Consider the following 21945-nt stretch of genomic DNA (forward strand, 5'->3'; position numbering starts at 1 on the left):
GTTATGGCAAGAGACAAATAATATTTTAATTTCTCAAATGCTTTAGTTACATGTTAACAGGTTTGAGGACTGAGGAATGGTCAGTAGCCTTTCTTATGGAAAGTTCAATTTGTACCTCTGCTTCTTTGCTCATTGCTTTGACAAGACTGATATCAGGGAAGAATTTCTTCATATCCCCTTATTATGCAGTAATTTCCCGTGCCTGGAGGAGTCCATCTCTTTGTTGCTAATCTTTTCTGAATAAGAAGTGGTAAACTGATACAGTGCAGGTAATAGCATTTCAGGGAAGCTATTCTATATTGGTGGTATGTATTACTATGATTTCAGTATGTACAATATTTAGTGTAGGAAATGCTCATAGAAACTGTGAAATATGGAGCATTATGGCTTTTCCTAAGTGTTATTCAGAAGTGTTGTTTTTGCAGTATCACTGTCATCCACAGGTGAAGGCTGTGATCTTCCTGCTCTTTATTGGAGGGTACAGTTGAAATGTTTCAGAACATCCCCTGTTCTGAGCTATTGCAGAAGTATTCAAAATCCCAGTATGTTCAGGATCTAATGCTGTTTAAAACATGAGCCCTAGCATCAGGGATGACAGAAGCACTAGAAGAGTGTTACTCGAAGGAAGGAAATAAGCCTTGGGTTTAAGGCTCTGAGGAATTAAAATTTTTAATGACAACCATGAAAGATGTAAATTCTATGTAAAGAATTTTTGGGTTTGCTTATAAAAAGCTAGCCAGAAATATTCTGTGAATGTTTGCTCACTTGGTTTCAGTTATTTGACTGTTAGCATCTCAGAAACCTTAAATAGGAATTCTGTTATAGAGCTGAATCAGTTATTTGGCATTAATGTGCTCAATTATACATGATCTTAATTCAGCAATATTATGGATTGTCATTCATGTTCCAGATATTTTCCTTTGACCTTTTTTGTGGTGGAATAGTAATGTAGTACTGTCTTTTTGCATCTTTAATGTACAGTTTACATATTGCAAAAAAGTTACTTTCTAAGACTTGTGTAATTTTGCTCAAATAACTTGTTGGAAATTACTCAGTGTGTTCCTGTAGGGAATGATTTAATGGAAGCAGTTGTAATTGTTGGCAATGTAAAATATTTAGTGTTCTATTTGCATGACTCAAAAACAAGTGGTTGGCCTAAAAGAGATTTCCTATTTAATCAACAGGTCAAAGCCTTTCTGAGAAAGACTGCATGCACGAGGCTCATTCAAAGGCATGCAGATGAGAGCTGATTAATGCCTAGCACTGCAAAGTGGTAAAATACCACAAAAGTATACTGCTTGGTTACTTAGGTGAAAATGCTAGAATGGAAACACTGGAGATAACTTACATTAAAGGATAATAAGAATAATTTTAGTAATGACTTTGATGAATGAGACACATGAAATAGGCCAGACATAATTAAAAGCATTAAGGCCACACTTACTTGATCTTGCTGGTAGAAAACAATAGGTTTCTTCTGACAAGCAAGACATAATGCAGAGGTGTTGACTGCTTATAATCATTAATGAATCCATATGCACTTTTCACAATAAGAGGTGTGTTAAAATTTAGTGTGTTTTCTAAATTCCATGTGATTTACTAATTTACTCTGGGTATGGCACTTTTGCTGTTCTGGGCATTAAATACACAATAACCCATGAATTATAGCCGTAACAAAAGAGGAGGATAATGCTATTTGATAAAAAGCTTGATATTAAACATCACCATGCTGGAAAAAAATCCCTCTGCATTGTTCATGGAAATTTGTTAGAAATCAGGGAGGAAATTATTTTTTTCTGAATTTCCTCCTTTTTTTGGTTAAAACTAAAGAGGAGGAAAATTTCAATAATTTCTAAATATACAGTGCAGCGTTTTGTTAATGAACAATGCTTTGCTCATTGAGTTTTAAGGAAGTTTTTTCAGCAAAGTTTTAGGATTTTTGTGTGTCTGCAAGTATCTTCTCCGCATAAAACATAATGAAAACATATTGAAGATAATTACAAATTGTTATCTTCTGAAAGCAAGTGATTATTACTTAAGAGGTATATTTATGATGTTGAGTTAAATCTTTTTTGATAGGAAAGTTTTAAAGCAGAGAAGGCAATACTCAGAACAAGGGCTTCCAGAAGAACTATACAGTGAATCAGTGGAGTTGCAAATTTACTGTTCCTTTAAAAATAAAAGGCTGAGGAGATAACTGGAAATCTGCTGGTTTATGAGCAAAAGAGAGATAGGAATGTTGATGTTTTACTTTTTTTTTTTTTTTTTTTTTTTAATATTTTATCTCTTTATTAACAGTGGAGATTGGGGGTGGGGTTGTTTGAGAGGGATGGAATTTACTTTGGGAAAGATCTTGAGTGCTCTTGCACTTTCCTAGACTTATGCTGTGATGATTTGAAGCTCTAGGAACTCTGTTCTGTGACTGCAGTTACTCCTGGGATTAGCTGTAGGACTGAGATTCTGCTCATCTTTGATAAACCATGGGCAGTCAGAATACAAACCGAAAGGATCAGTTATATAGAGTCTAGGCCATAGGAGAAATCTTGTGTGGGGAAGGTAAAGGTTTATGGTCCCAAATGGTCTAAAAACTTCCTTAGAGAACCTTAATGGATTAATTCTCCAAAAAGAGTGGAAATTATTTATTCTGGCAAGTAAAGATAATCAGAGGAAATGCAGTGCATTAGAGGATGGAGGATTTCTCATGGTATATAGTTATCTAATCTGATAAGAACAGTTTTAAAATATGAATGCCTAAGATTTATCTTTGAGTGTCCAGGACTTATAAAACTTGCATTGTTCTTACCACTTACAGACAGATTTTTTTTGGAAAAAAATACAATTAAAAAAAAAAAAAAAAAATCAAAATCTGTTTTTCTTAAGCTAACATTGATTTCCAGGCCTTGTTAAAATGCATTTTGGTTTTTTTCCCAGTAAGTTGTAATAAGTAATCTTGAAACAGATTCTTCCAGATGTGTTCAGATTGGTCAAAATCTGTGTTACAGGTGATTTTCGGTCAGCTAAAATACTGTTTAGTGATTCTGAGATTGCTCAGCCTTATTTTCCAAAGGGAAGAGGGGGGAAAAAGGCCACAGTCTTGTCATAACAGCATAATTGGACTGTTTAAAAGAGTAATAGTGCCAGTAATCCTCACCTAAATAGAAAACCTTGCATTTTGCTTTGATACTGATAACTTACGTGTTTTAATAAAGCTTTTTTCAGTAGAGAACTTGATGTGGGCATTTGTGTGAACATGTATCTTCGCAGATTACTTCTCTCAAGGAGTTTGACTTCTTATATTTCTAGAAGTCCCTTCCTCTTGGCCTTCTGGTTCTTACAGGCTGAAAGATTTGGCCCATGAGTATTAAAATGCTTTTTATGAATAGGAAAAAACATATAGGTTAATTCTAATATTCTGGATTAAAGTTGATAATGAAGGTTGTACTGAAATTTTCCTTTTGATATATTGACTATGCAAGGTACACGAGAACTGAATTCCTATTGGTAAGTGTGGACTGAGGTAAAATGTACTGTGTCTCCACAGAGACAAGACTATGTTCTGACTTTGGTTAACGCTGGTTGATAAATGTCATAAATCGTCCATTGAATAAATAATTCAACAAATAGCATTCAGCTAGCTTTCTTCACAGAGAAAAAAAGAAAAGTAGTATTGCATTTTAGAGGCAAGGTGAATTTGAAAGACACACCACAGAAAGCACTGCCTATGCTGAAGAAATATGGTGGAAGAAAGAAGGAAAGGATTCTAGGAAGAGATATTTCAGACATACAGTTAGTTTTTTTCTACCCCAAAATACTCCAAATTAACAAGTGAACTTCAGTGCTTTAAAGATGGAATTGTGGTACTGTAAATATTTATTATAAAGAAATATTATTTGACAGAATAACAAACTCTATCTGTGATAACAGACCTATTTAGGGCAAATGGCAATGCAAAGGAAATAAATGAAAAACAACATCTCTCAGCCCACAACAAACCAGGGAATTAGGAAAGAAGTATCTTTACAGATTGTGCCTTAAGAATTAGGTGCAAAACTACTATGAAACTTGCACTGCTAAAACATTTTAACCTACAGTTACCCCTCAGTTATACATGGAGATGCATTGTTTACAATGACCTCAAGTTTTCAGGCAATGCTTTCTTTCCAATCTTAGTTGTTTTTCACCAAAGTATTTGTGAGATGACCCAGAGAAGCTGATTGAATAGTAATGAAGTCTGATAGTTCAGATTAAAAGTAATGTCTATATTAAGAAATACAACTTTAAATGTGCATGACGAGATTTCTTATTTAACTTTCAAAGCATGTATTAAGGGCAAGCTTAGAGGAGTGCTAGAGTGGCTTGATGGGCACCCACCACAGCCCTTTTTGATGCCCAACGTGGGGCACAAGACAATGGCAGTTTTGTATTAAGCATGCTATAGCTATAGGAGTTATTAATGACAAGCTCCTGTGTGGATTACGGAGTTTGGCTGTGCTGCTCATCTCTTTATTTTGCAGATCTTGTGAACATGCTAGTACAAACAATGGCCATGTCATTGATGGCCTTGCTGTGCTTGGGGAGCTATCTTGTGGGGAAGATGTGGGAATAAATCTCCTAATAAATCTCTTCTATGCAGGATTGATGTGGATGGTTTTATTATTTATTATTTGTTAGGTGTTGGAATGGGCTGCCCAGGGAGGTGGTGGAGTCCCCATCCCTGGAGGTGTTCAAGAGTAGGGTCGATTTGGAACTTAAGGATATGCTGTAGGTGGGAACTGTGCTAGGCGAGCGGTTGGACTAGATGATCTCCAGGGTCCTTTCCAACCTAGATGATTCTGTGATTCTCTGATTATGCAGGTTCCTGAGGTCCTTGCTCACCCTTATGTGGGCTGTTTAATACTACTAATTAACAGTTAGTATATTATGGGGTTTGTGGAATCTGGTGTTGTCCTGGTGTAAGAGAAGACAGCTTTTGGGTGAGGCAGTACTGAAATGTGCCCTGAGGTGGCTGATTCCTGGGTGGCAGGGTGTGCGGAAGGCTTTGGGCGGGTTCCTAGGGTGGTTATCACCTCCATAACCTGGGACTTCACACCTGAACACATCCTTATTTAACTTGCAAAGCATGGTATTAGAGGCAAGCTGTATAAAATTTGACAAGGCACCAAATTTAAAAGCATAAGGAAAGAAAAATTAAGGAAAGCCAGTAAACAAGAATCCTCCCTTTTCAAATACATGGTTATATCAGCAGACGTTGTTATGCAGAAGTTGTCTCACATCTGTTGCACCTCCAGAATTTTTAATGCTGAAAATGCATGGTGTGTGTGCTCTGAATCTCCTGTGATTCCTCAAAAATTATATCTGTTTTCTCCTTTTGCGTCTTTCTGTCAGTCCAGTCTTATTCAAGCAAAATTCTTGTCATTCTGGATGCCAGAATTTTATATTACATTAGACAGATGAGCAAATGCGTAGGAGTATCCATTTCTTAGTTTATGCTGATGAAGAAAATATCTCCAATTCCCCTTTTGGTTTTGTTTTACAGAAGAAAAGATAGATTTGCATGTTTGTCCTTAACAATGTTTAGTTATAAATATTTGCAAGCCTAATGTTCATACTTGTTTCAGTAGTGTAACTAAAGTTAACATACAGATTGGTTTAGAATAGTTCATAAGAAAGCTTTAAAGTAGTTTGTAAGCTTTTGATGGTAGAGCTTCATACAGTGAAGAATGAAAATGGAGCTGTGGCAGACTATAGAATAAATAATGAAGTTTGATTTTAGAAAATTAGACTGTAGTAAATAGTATAATTTGCTGTTTTATTTGTTCAGATGTATTCAGTTATAGTTGTAGCTTTCTATGGTGTACAGTTACACAGTAAGGTGTGGGTTTTTTTTTTTCCCCAACAGTCTTCTGTATCATCATATTTGCCACCATCAGGAGGCTAGACAATATCAACTGATCCAGCTCTGTAAAGCCTGTATTTATGTCCCAAGACACAGGGCATTTTAGTACATTTTGTTCCTTTATTGCATGCACCATAGAGATAATGTGATCATGCAAATCTGCTTAAGATACCCAATACCATCAAGAAGTTAGCTGCAGAGGCTGCTTAAAACAATCATTCGTAGTTTGAAGAACAAATTCAGAAAAATACTGTTAGACCTTTCCAAAGGCTGTAAGAGATCATAAATGACTGTTGACAAGAATCTGTTGTCATTTTTATGTGCATTAATAAAGGAAAAAAAGAAAGAGTATATTGAAATCTTCAGCTTGGCTTGATTTCCAGCTCTTCTGGAAGTCTTTGTCATGAATCTATCCTGATGTGCTCCTATGTATTCCAGTACTGCTAGAGGCCTGGTGTAAGCTAAGGCTGTTCAGACATCCCACCCTGCAGTGTGTGGTTGGCTGTTGCCTGGACATGACCTCTTTTCTGGACTTTGATTATTCCTGCTAAACTTGCAGGGTTTTGCTGTCAGTTGGTTTTCACTTTTGTCAGATTGACCATCACATTATATAGAAGTTCTGGCATTGAGAGGACAGAGACTGTTACAACAGTAGTCATTCCTTCTCAGTTGTTGTAAAGCCAGGTAAGAGGGTCCCAGAAGACATAGCTAATACATTTTGTCCTTGTGTTTGGAGTGGAAAGGAAACAGTAGAATCAGAAGCTAAAAATGGAGCTATGAGAGGTAGGAAGTAAAGTCAATAAAAAGACAGTGGAGGGGTGAGAAGGAGGATTGAGGCACTAGGTGGTGAAAAAACACTCAAGCTCAATGAAGAAGCTATAGCTCTTTTTGGATAAAGCACCAAAATAACAAATAATCTTGGATGGCTATGGAAATAGTTGTTTCAGGTCTCCCGGATGATCTTGTTACCCCTCTTTAGTCATAGTGCTGTACTGAATTATTTAGAGCAGAAACTGTCAAAGAACATACTCAGAATCCTTCAGCAGCTCTGCTGTCCAAGTTTGAGTGATTCCTGTCTGAGGAATTAGCTTGTTAGATTATCGCTACATCACAGAAAACTACAAGCAAATTGTGTATAGATGGACATATAGTTCAAAATCCATCACTTGATTAGAGTGTAAGTCCACTTTCTGCCACCAGATACTTCAGATACTGCCCCAGCTATAACTTCTCTTTCCTGACCCTACAAAAAATTTGTCACTTCCTTCCATGTTAGTAGCAGGCAATTTTTTACATGAAGTAGACTGGATTCTTCAACATGTTCTTTGCTTTTGGTGCCAGGGTGATGGTGCCAAGTACAAGAAGCTATGTACTTCTGTAGGTGGACTAACAATCTTAATTCATGATTCTTCTTGTGATTTCCTTTTCCGCCACTGTTCACCAGGCTTTGTGATGCTCTGAAAGTGCTTATGTGCTCTGGCCCAAGGCATACTGTGGCAGTTGCTTTGGGAATAGAGAGTTGTCACAGATTAGAGGAACTTCATTGTGTAGAACATGAATTGGAATCCGGGAAGGGCCATTAATTCATCTTCCTTTCATAGTTTTGTTTTAATTTATAGGGGCAAATTTTGAAAACTTGCAATATGCTTAATTGAGAGAAAGATTAATGGAACCTTATGTGCAGTTCCATGGATTGTATCTTGGAGTTGGGCTATAGAGAAGGAATGAAAAATTTCTGAAAGAACTCTTTATCTATTACCGATAAATTGGCATGGAAATATTTCTGGTCAACTGGTCTTTTTTTTAATATAAAGTATGACAAATATGATAGAACTTCATGTTTTTTTTTAAAAATCGCATAAAGTTCTATGTTTATGTAATAACAACAGTGTGACAGATATTCATAGCACTCCTACATTCCTCCCCCACTGCAATTAATTATACAATTTCTTTCCACCCTCACAACATTTGTTCTTTCCTTTTCTTAGCTAGCTGCAGATACGAAAATCTGTGCCAACACAAGTCTAAATCTAGTCCATCATGTTCAAAGAGCGTTCTAAGTCTTGGAGGTGTCCAAAAATGGATTCTATTATGTCAAAGTAGCAGTAGTCTGCCACAGTTGGGGCTGTTTTAACATAGTTACTGAGAAGCAGCCACAACTACTGTTGTGCTTGGTGACAAACATAGTTACGGGTAGAACCCAAAGAACCACATACATGGGTTGCTGTGGGATAGAAGAACAACTTACCTGGTTTATCTTAAGAATTGCTGTTTGAGTCTCGATTTCTCATTATTTGTGTGTTGATGCAATAGTTCTGGCTCTTACAGCTTATGTTCAGAAGTGTTGGATGTTAGCAATGTGTATGTTAAGTTTGCTTTTATTTTTGTTTTACAACATGTTAAATATTTTAGAAATTACTTTCCCATTGATTAGTTAAAATCACATAGGCATATAGGCATTTTGTGTACAGACAGCACTTGACTTGGGGAAAACATTTTTTATAAATAGTTTTCAGCATAAAGCAGTATATATTGTCCAATTTAAAATTAGGAGGACATATTGTAAATCATTATTCGGGTTGGAGAAGACTATTCGTTTGAGTATTTTTAGACTACTGGTAGTTGCTGAGTATTGCTGTTGCTTAGTAGTGAAATAATTTTGGAATGCAGAGGATTTAGTCTACTGTGCTTATGTAAATTTTTATATGTGTGTTATTTCAGCCAGTCATTCTTCTGAAGAATGTATAGATATGAGCTTCATGCTTCACATAAATGTCCTGGGACTGCAGATCTGGCTGATAGCTGATGCGGACACCAACTTGATTAATTAAAATGGAAATTTCTTTGCATAATATTCAATGAAATTTTATTGATCAGAAGGAAATGTTTCACTTAAAATTCTAACTTAGTTTTAAAAAAGACAACTTAAAATTAAGGGTAGCATGAAAAAGTTTTAGAATACTAATTTGAAAAACAGACAAAAATTTATTGAATTCTTTTGAGCTTTTGAGAGGCGCTCTTTGTCAAGCCTGATACAAATTTATGAATAGTTTAAATGGATGAAAATCTATTTTTCCATAATTACTCATCTGAAAATTTTCAGTAAGCTCTAGCCGACACTTTCATAACAGGAATCATAGAACGGTTTCCGTTGGAAGACACATTAAAGATCATCTAGTCCCACCCCCCTGTCCTGGGCAGGGACACCTTCCACCAGCCCAGGTTGCCCAAAGCCCCGTCCAACCTGGCCTTGAACCCTTCCAGGGAGGGGGCAGCCACAGCTGCTCTGGGCAACCTGTGCCAGGGCCTCACCACCCTCACAGGGAGGAATTTCTTCCTTGTATCTAATCTACTCCCTTTCAGTTTAAAACTGTTACCCTTTCTTCCATGACTACAGTACCTGATAAAGAGTCCCTCCCCACCTTTCCTGTAGACATCCTCTAAGTACTGGAAGGCCACAATAAGGTGTCTCCAAAGTCTCTTCCTCTCTACTCTGAAATACCACACTCTCTCAGTCTGTCTTCATAAGGGAGGTGCTCCAACCCTCTGATCAACTTCATGATCCTCCTCTGGACCTGCTCGAGCTGGTCCCTGTCCTTCTTACACTGGGAGCCCCAGAGCTGAACACAGTACTCCAGCTGGTATCTCACAAGAGTGGAGGAGTAGAATCACCTCCCTCAGCCTGCTAGCCACACTTCTCTTAATGCAGCCCAAGATGTGATTGGCTTTTTGGCTGCAAGTGCATATTGCTGGCTCATATTCAGTTTTCCATCCACTAATACCCCCAAGTCCTTCTTCACAGGGCTGCTCTCAACTCACTCATCACCCAACCTGTATTTGTGCTTGGGATTGCCCAGACCCATGTGCAAGACCTTGCACTTGGTCTTATTGTACTTCATGAATTTTGCATGGACTCTCCTCTCAAGTCTGTCAAAGTCACTATGGATGGCACATCCCTTCCCTCCAGGTGTCTCTCTTACTTTTTTTCTGAGAATTTAATTTTTTTAAAAGCAAAATGTTACTTTTACATGCTCCCTTGCCTTTTCCATCTGAATAGTCATACATTGAAGAATGTAATGTAATGTGAAGGTGGTTTCTGATTTTCCTTTTTCTTTCAATATTCTTAAACCAGGGTTTCATCCATATTTCTGCTCTAATGCTAGTGAAGAAAAATAATATTTTCTTGTATAAAGGAAACTTGCAATCTACTTAGTAAAACATTAATTATTTTTAATTCCGTAATTTCAAGCATCTATTCTTCTCCAACTCTCAGTGTTACAAAGCTACAAAGGATTAGAGAATACAGTAAGTCTGTATTCTCTACTGAAAGGTGTAATTTAGTTTCGAGTCATTGTAAAACTACTGTGTTGGCTGGGTGTGGTAACTACAAAAATTAGGTCTCTATGTCTTAACGTAGTGAAAAAACATTTAGGAAGCAATTGATTTGATTCTGTTTACTTTGCAGCATCCCTCCCTCCTTGTCATTGCCTTTTCCTGTCTTCATTCACAGAATCACAGAATTGTCTATGTTGGAAAAGACCTTGAAGATCATCCAGTTCAACCATTAACCTAACACTGACACTTCCCAACTACACCAGATCCCTCAGTGCTATGTTGACCCTACTCTTAAACACCTCCAGGGATGGGGACTCCACCACCTCCCTGGGCAGCCCATTCCAACGCCCAACAACGCCTTCTGGAAAGAAATGCTTCCTGATATCCAGTCTAAACCTTCCCTGGTGCAACTTGAGGCCATCACCCCCTGTCCTATCGCTTATTACTTGGTTAAAGAGGCTCATCCCCAGCTCTCTGCACCCTCCTTTCAGGTAGCTGTAGAGGGCGATGAGGTCTCCCCTCAGCCTCCTCCAGACTAAACACCCCCAGTTCCCTCAGCCGCTCCCCATACGACCTGTGCTCCAGACCCTGCCCCAGCTTCGCTGCCCTTCTCTGGACACGCTCGAGTCATTCAATGTCCTTTTTGTAGTGAGGGGCCCAAAACTGAACACAGTAATTGTTCAATTAATTCAGTTAATAAAGTTAGTAATCTGTTAATTCACTCATTCATGATAATAATTGAATATAATTTCTATACTATTTGAAAATTTGATTTGGATTCATACATTGAATTTGTGTGCTAAAACTGTCAGTCTTGGGATTGTAAACAGTATATTAGTAGATTTAAAGTGGGAAAATTGCTACATCTAGAGGAGTTTTAAGTTTATTGAGAGCTTTTAAGTTTATATAAATAGTTAAAAAGATGATGAAATTAAGAAAATATAACTGCCATTAAATAAAGGCAGGGATTGTAATGACTAGCCTTACATGTGTATGCTCTTAATTGAGTGTGTGCCTAGTAAGATGCAAATATTAAGAGAAATAACATCTGGTCAGTTATTAAAACTGTGCTATTTAACAATAGAACAGGTTTAAAGTGTCTAACTGCGCAGAATTCTACCACTGACAATACATTTTTCCATTTGAAATAACTGATAAAAGATGTGATTTCAAAAGGTTATTTTCTTAAGGTTTTTGCATTTTTCTTGTAGTTTAAATTACTGTTAGAAACGGAAGCTTCAGATGTAATTATGCTAAATATAAAGGCAGTATCAAATGAAATTATATCCTGTTGTTTGTTTGGATTTTTTAATTTTTTTTTTATAATGTGAAGTTGCAGAATATCCTTTAATTCAAAAAATTCTAGGGCCATGCATTTAAATCCCTGAATTCCTGCAATTAAATGTCTTTTGGTACAGATCATGTGACTATCCAGAAATTCATATTTCTATAAATTCATTATGTTGTGTAGGCAGTGAATAGAGGGAAAAAATAAGAAGACATATCATCAGATAACAATATAATCTGAAATGAACATAATAAAACCCAGTAATTTAGGATAATTATCTGTGTTCCAACCTTATCATGGACAAAATCCTTTTTGATTTTGATTCATGTTGAGTAAGGAATATAAGATTTACCTCTTGAACAAAGAAAGACTCCTGTACTCAGATGTAGTACAAATATTTTAGGACAAGTTCTATTTTAAGTTTTTTTTCAAAACACAGTAAATGAACAGTAAGATAAAATAGGAATGTTGTTATACACTGTGGAATTGATTATTTCTAATATGTTTTTCTTTGTCACATCTATTGAGTAAAGTCTGTCTGTAGGTTTATATATTTGAGTACTGTGGACTTGTTGGTGCCTTTTTGTATAACTTGATAATTTTTTTTTTTTCTGTTGAAGGTACTTTTTGTTGAATTCAGTTCTTTCTGTTGAATCTCCTTTGCTTGCATCTGACCTTTATTTATGTTGATTTTGCTTCATTTTTTCATTTACCATGCTGTTCAGTTTTTGGATGCCAGGAGAACAAAGGTTTGTCCACTATTTGCGGTCAATTTATTTTTCAAAATTCAGTATTGTTTATTGTGGTTTTTTGTTTGCTTGTTAGAGATACAGTAATCCTGTTTACTAAACATGTTCATAGCATTAGTTGTCGAAAGAAAAAACCAAAACCAACCAGCCCCAACTCAGCCCATCCCCAAAGCCCCCTTCAATTATAGTGAGTGCTTTGGTTAACTTTATAAACAACAGTACCGTTGAGCTCCATGAAGGGCAGAATTACTTTCAGTCTATGAAGTAATTTAGAAAACATGGAATACTGAGTCTTTCAGCTTTGTAGGTACATATTGACTGTACTAATGGATGTGTCACTGCCTAGTGTTTGGGTTTGTTGGTTTACCTTTCTTTGCTATTTATTTTATCTTTAGCTGACATTTTGTGTGTGTGTTTGTTGTTGTCTTTTTTTTCTAGAAGCACTTGAAAGATATCATTACAAATATTGTCACATGCATTTGCTATTTTATAAGGTCATTTGATATACTTTCATCTTTGATTCTAATGAATTATTGTAACAATGTACAAAAAAAGTTTAATCAAAGACTAGTCCTTCATTCAGATCTGAAATTGATTTTTTTCCTTTATTTTTTTTATTGCAGCACCTGCAAATGACAATCCAGGCACTTCAAGATGAGCTTAGAACCCAGAGAGATCTTAACCACCTTCTCCAGCAAGAAAGTGGAAACAGAGGGGCTGAGCATTTTACCATTGAGCTCACAGAGGAGAATTTTCGAAGACTTCAAGCAGAACATGATAGACAAGCTAAAGAGCTCTTCCTGTTGAGAAAAACACTAGAAGAAATGGAGCTTAGGATTGAAACACAAAAGCAAACACTAAATGCCAGAGATGAATCAATAAAAAAGCTTCTGGAAATGTTGCAAAGTAAAGGTTTGCCATCTAAAGGAATGGAAGATGACAATGAGAGAACTCGAAGGATGGCAGAGGCTGAATCTCAGGTTAATCATTTAGAAGTGATTTTAGATCAGAAGGAGAAGGAGAACATGCATCTTAGAGAGGTAATGAAAAATTTATTTGTTTAAAAGATATTGTCAAATTACGTGCTGCAGTTATATAAATATACTTTAGAGTGTCTTTTTCTTCTCTCATTTTTTCATACAAAAGATAATGTGCATTTGTTTTACATCTGTAATAAATACACAACAGGACTGCATGACATTTGAAGGCAAGCATAAGAAATTATGGAAGAAAAGTAATTTGGGACTTACTGTCTCTGACGTTGCTTTGTGTAGTTTCTGTATTTGTATTTTGACAGAGTAGAGTTTGGAAAATGAGGACTAGAACTACTGAAGAGCAAAGTAACACCTTCCGCCACTAAATTAAATAGTCATGAGTGCCTGCTGCTTTTGTGTTTGATTTTATATCCCTTGTGTTGGAAATGAATGTTGTAAAATGTTTTGCCTTCCACATAAACAAAGGCTTCTGCCTATGTGCATTTGTAATGTATTTTCATGTGTGGTACCCCAACTTTTTAGGTAAATATAATGTTACCACATTAAAACACTGGGGTGATGGCTGCACTACACTTTGCGAGTTCCTTAATTGGATCCCAAGCCCACCCGCACCAGCTGCCCACATCACTTGTGAATGTGTTTTTGGGACTGGATTTGGAATTATTGAATTAGTACAAGTTAAAGAGAATCTCCCTGATGTCAAGCCCATCTGCCCCTCTGCATCCCAGCAGCCACATCCGCATCATCATGTAACTAGTGCCAAGGCAAATAAGGCAGTGAGTCTTCCTCAAAAAGACCCTGTCGCTTCCTGCTAAGAAGGATGAAAACTGCAGGGACATTGTGTATGAGCTACCCACAGTAAGGGAAATCAGGATAAACAGGTCCGTGTCCTTAGAAACTCAGCAACAGTGTACTCTGATTGAATGTCCAGTCTAGTAAAAACACCAATTTGCCTGACAGATCAAAGCATGAATAAAAGTAGTACAAGAGCATAAAACTATTACTGATTTCTGTATATCACTAAGTATATGAATGCTAGAGATTGTGAACAGCTATTTACATCTACAGTAAGTTGTTAAAATACTTTCTTTGCTGTGGGCAAATCCATAGCTGCTTTTTTTTTTTTTTTTTCTCTAACCTAGACTATCTATTGAGGACTCAGTGGTATCTGGGGCCCATTTGAAGTTTGGAAACTGGAAGATTTGCAAGGCATAATGATACATTTCAGTAAAGTTTTCTTGTGAAAGTGTAGATCCTGAATATTTTCACAGGCAGAATTTTAATTTAAAAGCGATGCCACCAGTTAATGAAGTCTGAAAGTCAATGGATCCTGAAAGTAGTTGCGTAAAGAATTAATGATAGTGAGTTTGTGATGAGGAAGGATTGTGGGAGAAGTTCTGTAAACTAGCAGACAAGTTTCTGGATTTAGATTTCTATTTTGAGTAGTACATACAGTCTGTTTCAAGGATGGATGATTTCCTAGTTATTATTTGCTTTGTTATGTGATTGTTTGTGTCACCTGTGGCACCAGTATCACTTAAGTTTGTGAATCCTCATTTGGGTAGGTATTGGACATGAATAAATTTACAGTGGAAATTTGAAGAAAGTTTCCAATTAGCATAGTAGTCAATATCACTGAAGGAACAGAACTAATTAAAGATTGAAAAATAGATAAAGTGTAAGCTTTCAAGTAAGGTTCTTGGGTATCCAATTTATTGTTTAGTCCAAGGAGTGGTGAAAGGAGATTGTATTGCTACTTACAGACCATGCATGTTTCTCCTGTATTTATACTGAATTAGTTTTATGTTTCAGAGTTCCCCCTGGGTTACCCTCAGGGGCCACGAAAAAAATGTTTCTCCTTCAATTTATATGAGGATATAGAGGTTGTCTTTCCTCTGGAGTACTGCAAGTACTGAATGGGGTTTACTGGGGGTTCTGCTTATGACATTCTGATATGCCTTGGTAACTGGTTGAAGTTCAAAAATATACTAGGTTTGCTGTCTGGAATCTGAGATTGGCAGGAACTATGTAGTGATATGGAGATTTTTGCTAACAATTTCCTTGCTATTGTAAGAATTCAAGGCTTTGGGTGAAGTCTGTCTCTTCAGCTCTCTTCCTGTTGCGCATGGTATTTGTTGGTTTTGATTATTTTTTTCTGCATATTTGAAGTTTGCTGTAGGGAGCTTGGAAGTATGATTTGTAGGGTGTATGAACTTTTTAGAAACTAAATGTTTAGTAGATACCTGCTTATTTTTACAGGAATCTGGATTTGATTGTTCAAGTGGGCTCTTGGAAAATGTTCTGAGGTTCAAATTCTGTCTTTTGCTGTCTTGTTATGGGAAGTTGTCTGCATGCTTTGAGGGAACATCAGATGTTCTCTGTAGTTTTATCTATTTGTTTAAGTCCAAATGGATCAACTGTTGATCTTCATGTGAAGCTTGGTAAGTCCTTGTTCTGCAGTGCTCATTTGAATTGCTGTCACTGCATGTAGTCTTCATCCTGCACAATACATTTTTTCAACATGATAAAACAGGAACTACTGAATCTTCTGCAGTAGTCTTCTCAGTGGATGGATATTTTTACTTTTTTTTTTTTTTTTTTTTTTAACTTTCATCCTAACTGTGTAAATGACCTTGCAGAGTTACAGGATTGTTTTTTCGCCCCTGAGAATGCTTTAAAAGTGAAGTGAAACTTGGATACATTTTAAATTAATTCCATTCATGAATTATTTAGTAGTCACTCAAATAGTTTTAATCTTTCTATAGCTTTAACAAAATATTTGTCGTTTTAGAACTTCACCTAAAATATTCTGCTTTCTGTATTTTTACAGGTTGGAGTATAGAGCTCATGTGTTGAGTGTATTTCTGAGAAACTGGTGTATTGTCACATGTAACATACTGTTTTATCAAATCTTGAACACTTGTTTCTGTTTTTAAATTAGTTTTGCTATTTGACTTTCTGCCACTGCACAAGAAATAAGGAAGGTAAACTTCTTTGTAGCAGCAAATTAAGTTAATCAATGAACAGAATTTTTGAGTGTGTCGATTTACCCGTACAATGATAGTTTCTGCTGTAGTCTCCAGTGGAGAGTGCTGTCTATGGGAAAAAAACCTGAACATGGTGGAAATGAGGTTGAATGTGGAAAAAATAATGGAAGACTACTCATTTTCTATAACCTCAGCACTACATTAAAAAGCATATATGAATTGACTTCTCATAAGCTATGCTGTTGGTATTTAGTTTAAAAATACTTCCAATCTGAAGTTTTTAAGTTCTTGAAATCTAATTGTATACCTTCCTGTTACCTTTTAAATTCTAGCTGGAGAAAGACCAAGTCTTATATGTATTTTGTTGGGCTTTTGAACATGTTTTCTCCTAATGTAACCATATCTTTCTCCCTTATGCTGTTCATTTCTTAGTTCTTTACAATAGTGCCAAAGCTGGAATCTGTCTTCTCTCTTGTTCATTCAGAGTCTTTTAGATCTCTCAACATGGTGGAATAGAAAGCTAATGGATGAGAAGCAGAAGAAATTGAGTTTGTTGTTAATAATCACTGGTATGGGTGGAATTTTGACCAAACCAGAGAATTAAACTAACATGCTGTGAGAGAAACTGAAGCAACTGGTCGTGAAACATTGGTAATTAAGGACACCCTCTTCTTCACTTGTGTCTCCAATGGCTGTGAATTCTATCTCCTTGACCTGCACCCCCCTGAGCACTGATCATACTAGGAACTGAATAGTAAGGGATATGCTCTTTGTTATTCCAGAGCTGCTTTTGTCTACCTAGTAATTTTTTCAGTTTTTTACTAGGTAGAGGGAAATAACTTTTCTTGTTGTCCTTCAGTCTCTACCACTTTGTCAATTACGAAATGTTTCTCGTATTCATTTTCTGCTCATTTCACGTAGCATGCACATTACCAGAAACTAATATCCTACTGTTTGGATTCAAAATAATTTGCTGAATATTCAAGAATCATGTAAAAATTTCTCTTTCTCAAGCCACTGATTGTTTCTTTTTTTCCTGTGAATACTCATAGCAGAATTTCATAATATAGCTACCTTCAAAGATCTGGAATTTCTCCAGGCCTTAGATTATATTTCTTAGAGAAGGTACAGGGAAGAGACATACAAATAACTAGTGTATCAGAGGCATGGGAATAACTCTGGAAAATAAAACAATTCATTTTTTTTCCTTTGTTTTAATATTCTTAGCAGATTTGGAATGATTTTGGCATGTTAACTACCTGGCCCTCAAAGATTGTACCTTTCTGCAGTGTGCAGTCTACTGCATCTTTAAACTTTGTTTCACAGAGGGAAACTTGTGATGATAGGTTTGCTCAAGTTTTGTGTTTGAAGGTTTTAGGAATGACAAATTTGAGGTTTATTACACAGGAGGAGAATAACACCTCAGCTGAAGTTGGAATCTTGCTCTTTTACAGGAATAGCAAAGAATGTCGGTGTTGGTTAAGGTTCATTAAAATATTGGGAAATAAGCTATGCAAAAAAAGGGATTAGATTTCTTTCCATGTATTAAGGAATTTAGAAGGACAGCTAGATTCCCAGCTTTCAATAGTTATGACAAAAGTTGCCTTAGTTGTTGGTTCACAAAGCAAGAAAGAACAAATAAAATGGTGATTGAATAGCAAAATGTGTGACCATGTGTTTCTGCTTCGGTTTTGGAGACGCAGCCTACTGAGGAGAGAATGTTGAGCTCTTTTCCATGGTTTCTGGGAACTTCACTCAGTTTTCCATCACCGAGTTTGACTGAGTCCCATGTCTGTAACTACACTCAATCTGCCTTTGAAAAAAATTAAGAAAAATATTTTATTGCTATTTTCTAAGGCAAACTGATATAGCATTTGCTTTGATAGAGAAATAACATATCCTGTATGGAACAAAGTGGTCTTTGCAAATACACACATGTAAGAAAAAGGACATTCTTGGGCTGGGTAGTTTCCCTGTTAGTATGTTAATGGTTGAAAATCTGTCCTGAAGCCATAATGTCATACTATAGCATTCCTCATGTTCAGAATTAAATATCATGAAGATTACTGAATATACATTCGTGTCAGAAAACACAAGATGCCTGCCTTAAAGTTCTTAAACTGGTTATCACATGTCTCTTCTAGAATTTTAAATAAACTTTTGTTTCTCTATAACTTTGGGAGAACTGTAGGGAATATGGGGATTTTATCATGTGGAAATCTGGCACAGATGTTTGGTATTACTTTTTTTAAACATAGTGACCACACATTATTTACCCTAAGTACCATTAAGTATTTTTTTATTATTGCTATTAAAAACTTGCCTTAGGCAAAGTCCCACTAAATCTCTAGTAAAGTCAAATGTTAAAATTCCAGCAAGTATTTTATTATATATACATACACGTATATTACACATGCCCTCCTTCTATAACATACAATTCCACTAAAACAGAATCTGAGATCATATAGGATTTTATATATATGGTTTAACTCTTATCTTGCACGTATTCTTAAAATAATGTTGTTGCATATGGTTTAAAGCTACAGCTTTTTTATATTTAGTAAAAAGAAGAAGAACACAGCTTCTTTATTATAATTTAAAGTGTACTTCTAAACTTTCAAGGTTTTTTTTTTAAACTTGCTCTATCTTTGAACTCAGCTTGTTCAAATAATGAAGGCTGCTGATAGGATTTGAACTGCCATCATGAATTAGTTATTGCATGTTTTTAAAGTTATTAATGGAGCAAAGTTCCTTCTTCCACTGTGAATAGAACAGATGCCTTGCAGACTTTTGGTGTTTACTGTAAATGTCTTACACTGGAGCCAGTAGTAATTTACTAAGGAAATGCTTTATCGACACCAAACGTTTCTTCCCTGAAGTTAGTTATGTAGATTAACAATCATTCTAGACTGAACCTCTTTATTAGGCTCATTAGTGCCTCCTTCTTTTATTTGTCCTGGCTCAGCTCAGAATATTAATCTTATCAGTTGCTGTAAAGACAATTACTTTCTATCAAAATATCAATAGTAATATGTGTTTTTAAGGTTACCCCTTAAGTATACAGAAGGACTTTGCAATGTTGGCAGTCGCTCCAGACATGAAAAAGTAGACAGAACATGATTACGCTCTAGAGAATAGTTAGTAATTCTAGCATAGCCCATTCAGATTTTGTTATGCCTTATCATATTCTTACCAGGGTCCTTGGTTGCAATAGTTTTCAAAAGTCCACGTGGAGGATTAGAAAGCTTTTTTGCATTTAGAAGTCAGTTTCTTTAAAGATGGGATTGCTCTCCATGACAACATCACAGTAGTTTAGAATCTAGAATATGAGAAAACTGTCAAACTGACATGTCTCAGAGTAGCAACTAAATAAAGTATTTCAGGAAGAGTGAGAAAAATCAAAGATTCATAAATAAGCTGGCTTTTCTATACCTTTATACCTGTGGAGGGTGATAAGTGTTGGTCCTGCCAGCACTCCTGGGAAGTGCATCCTTTAGAAGGTAATCTGGGGACTCTCTTGAAATGCTCCAAAAATAGTGTTGTCCCCAGATGTGGAAATACTGTCTTTGCAGAGCTTTTTGATCATTTCACACATTTGCAACTTTCAGGCTGTATGTAAACATTTCAAACACTAGCCAATAATGAAGCAGAGCAATTTTTGGTTTCTATGATACGTTTTGTTTCCTTTCGTCTTTTATTATTTTTTTTTTAAAGTCTCTGTTCTGTAAACATGTTGCTTCTTATATCTATGGCAATAACTTAATTACTCTATTCCATAACATAATAAATTTTCTCTAGCTTCATCTTCTTGTCCTTGTTTATATGAATGACAGTAGCTTACATATATGACTCACGGCTCTGACATGCTGATGCATTTTTACAGAAAGAGTCAGAGCTGGACTTGCAGGGAAGAGAAGAGTTGGTTACCCTTGAATTCCTATGTATACTTTTCTGCTTTAGACTCTCTTCCAAGTGCAAGAAGATGTACCCAGAGAGCAGTTCAAGCTATGGAATAGATTGCCCATAGTTGTTGAGGAACTTTAACTGGACTAAGAAGATATAAGATACAGATCATAAATCCCACAGAATTTATGCGTAGCACAGTTTATTATGCTTAGAAGTGCATTTGAAAGTAATTTGGTCATACTATGTGCTATCTTCAACATTAATTTTAGGATTATTTTAATTTAGGAGTTCTGTTCCCATTAGATAATACATGGCTAAGACTTAGAACAGTCATTAGAAAAAGAAAAAAACTTGTCAGAGGTAATGTGGAAATTTGCTGCTCCTACTGAAATAGAACTAGACTGAGAGTGATGCATCTCCTTAGTCACTCTGCTCAGTGTAAACACCTAGACAGTGCTATCTGAGAGAAGCCATGTTTCCTAGTTGCTTGATTCATTCAGGGAGAAGTAATATTTCTACCTTCTTTGAGTCTAAAAAAAAAAAAAAGGTAAAATCAGTAGTGCTATGTTGTTCATATAAAATACAAGGAAAATAAATAAAAAGGGGGGAAAGAAACATCACTGAAGATTAAAAAACAAATACCGATATCAAAACAAGGCACCAAATTATTTAAGATGTAGTTTTATATATAGCTCATCAGAGATAATTATTACCTCTTGCATCTCACTGGGATCAGTCAACTCAAAATTAAGGAAATCCTTCACAGAAGAGCATGAAAGTGTCTTCCAGAATTTCAACACTCTAACAAAAATACTGATCTGATCTGTGTTACCGATAACATTTGACTGCCTCACAGATTAACAAATTACCTCTCGGTGTCTGTCTTAGTGTAATACTCCTCTTCTATAGATGAGGAAAATGAAGTAAAAGGTAAGTCAGCAAACTGGCCAGGTCTTCTCAGAAAACCAGTAATAAAGCAGGGTGAAGGATCTGACCACTGTTACGCATTTCAGTCCACCATGTAAATGGAACTGCAGTAGTTGAAAAGGAGTGTCTTCATTCAAAGATTTGAATTTAAAATAGAAGAATATATTTTAACATGCTAATGTATTAAACAGGTTTTGTTTAAAACATGAGCTACTAGAAAATGCTGGAAGCAATTATGGTCAAATCAATTTAAGGAGGAGACAGCTGGAAATGAAAAGGCTTAGCAAAAATGTAGTGCTCATACCTGTGTGAAGAATAGACCCTGGATAAGAGGGTTTCCAGTTGTTAATTCAAGAATAGCTGAGTGTTTATGGTGGAAGAGTTGCCATTAGATGTAAGATTTCTAGTATAAGCACTGCTCCTCATAGGCACCCTTTTCAAGCCAGCCAAACCTGGAGAGTTTATCAGGTTACCAGTTCTGCTTCTTTGTGTATTTTGAAAATTCAGGGGGATCGATTCAATTCCAGGTGTGGGCGAGAGTGTAGATCCTTAACATTTGATAACTTTCTGTTGCATGACAAGCTATCTCTTGAGGGAAAGATCTAATACTCTGAAATGACATTGCTTTCTATTTTCCTTCTGTTATTTACTGTATTTTGTAGTCTTGTAAGATCATGCTGGCTTGTTTTCTAGTAAAAGAAGTGTAGACCTGATTATGTAGTATTAATTCAGGCTCTAGGCTATTCTTAATATATTTTTTTTAAAAAAAGTTTTTTTCAGGTTGAGGTCAAAGAATTAAAGCTTCAGTCAAGCGGGTTCTTACTCAAGTGCTGAATTATTGTTCATACTTCTCAAATCACAT

The 21945-nt window shown here is 36.0% G+C and overlaps 1 protein-coding gene across 5 annotated transcripts in view; it reads left to right on the forward strand.

Moving 5' to 3' along the window:
- Positions 1-21945, forward strand: part of ERC2 (ELKS/RAB6-interacting/CAST family member 2) — a 585639-nt gene that overhangs the window by 69364 nt on the left and 494330 nt on the right. For 3 of the 5 annotated variants that reach the window (XM_074914418.1, XM_074914422.1, XM_074914421.1), the window contains exon 4: positions 12892-13308. In XM_074914418.1, the coding sequence (XP_074770519.1) occupies positions 12892-13308 (417 nt within the window). Of the gene's footprint in view, positions 1-12244; positions 12269-12891; positions 13309-21945 lie in introns of all 5 variants that reach the window. The other 2 variants (XM_074914417.1, XM_074914419.1) reach the window with 1 other exon arrangement.

Source organism: Athene noctua, chromosome 10 (genome assembly GCF_965140245.1).
Source record: "Athene noctua chromosome 10, bAthNoc1.hap1.1, whole genome shotgun sequence".
In the NCBI taxonomy this organism is placed as follows: domain Eukaryota; kingdom Metazoa; phylum Chordata; class Aves; order Strigiformes; family Strigidae; genus Athene; species Athene noctua.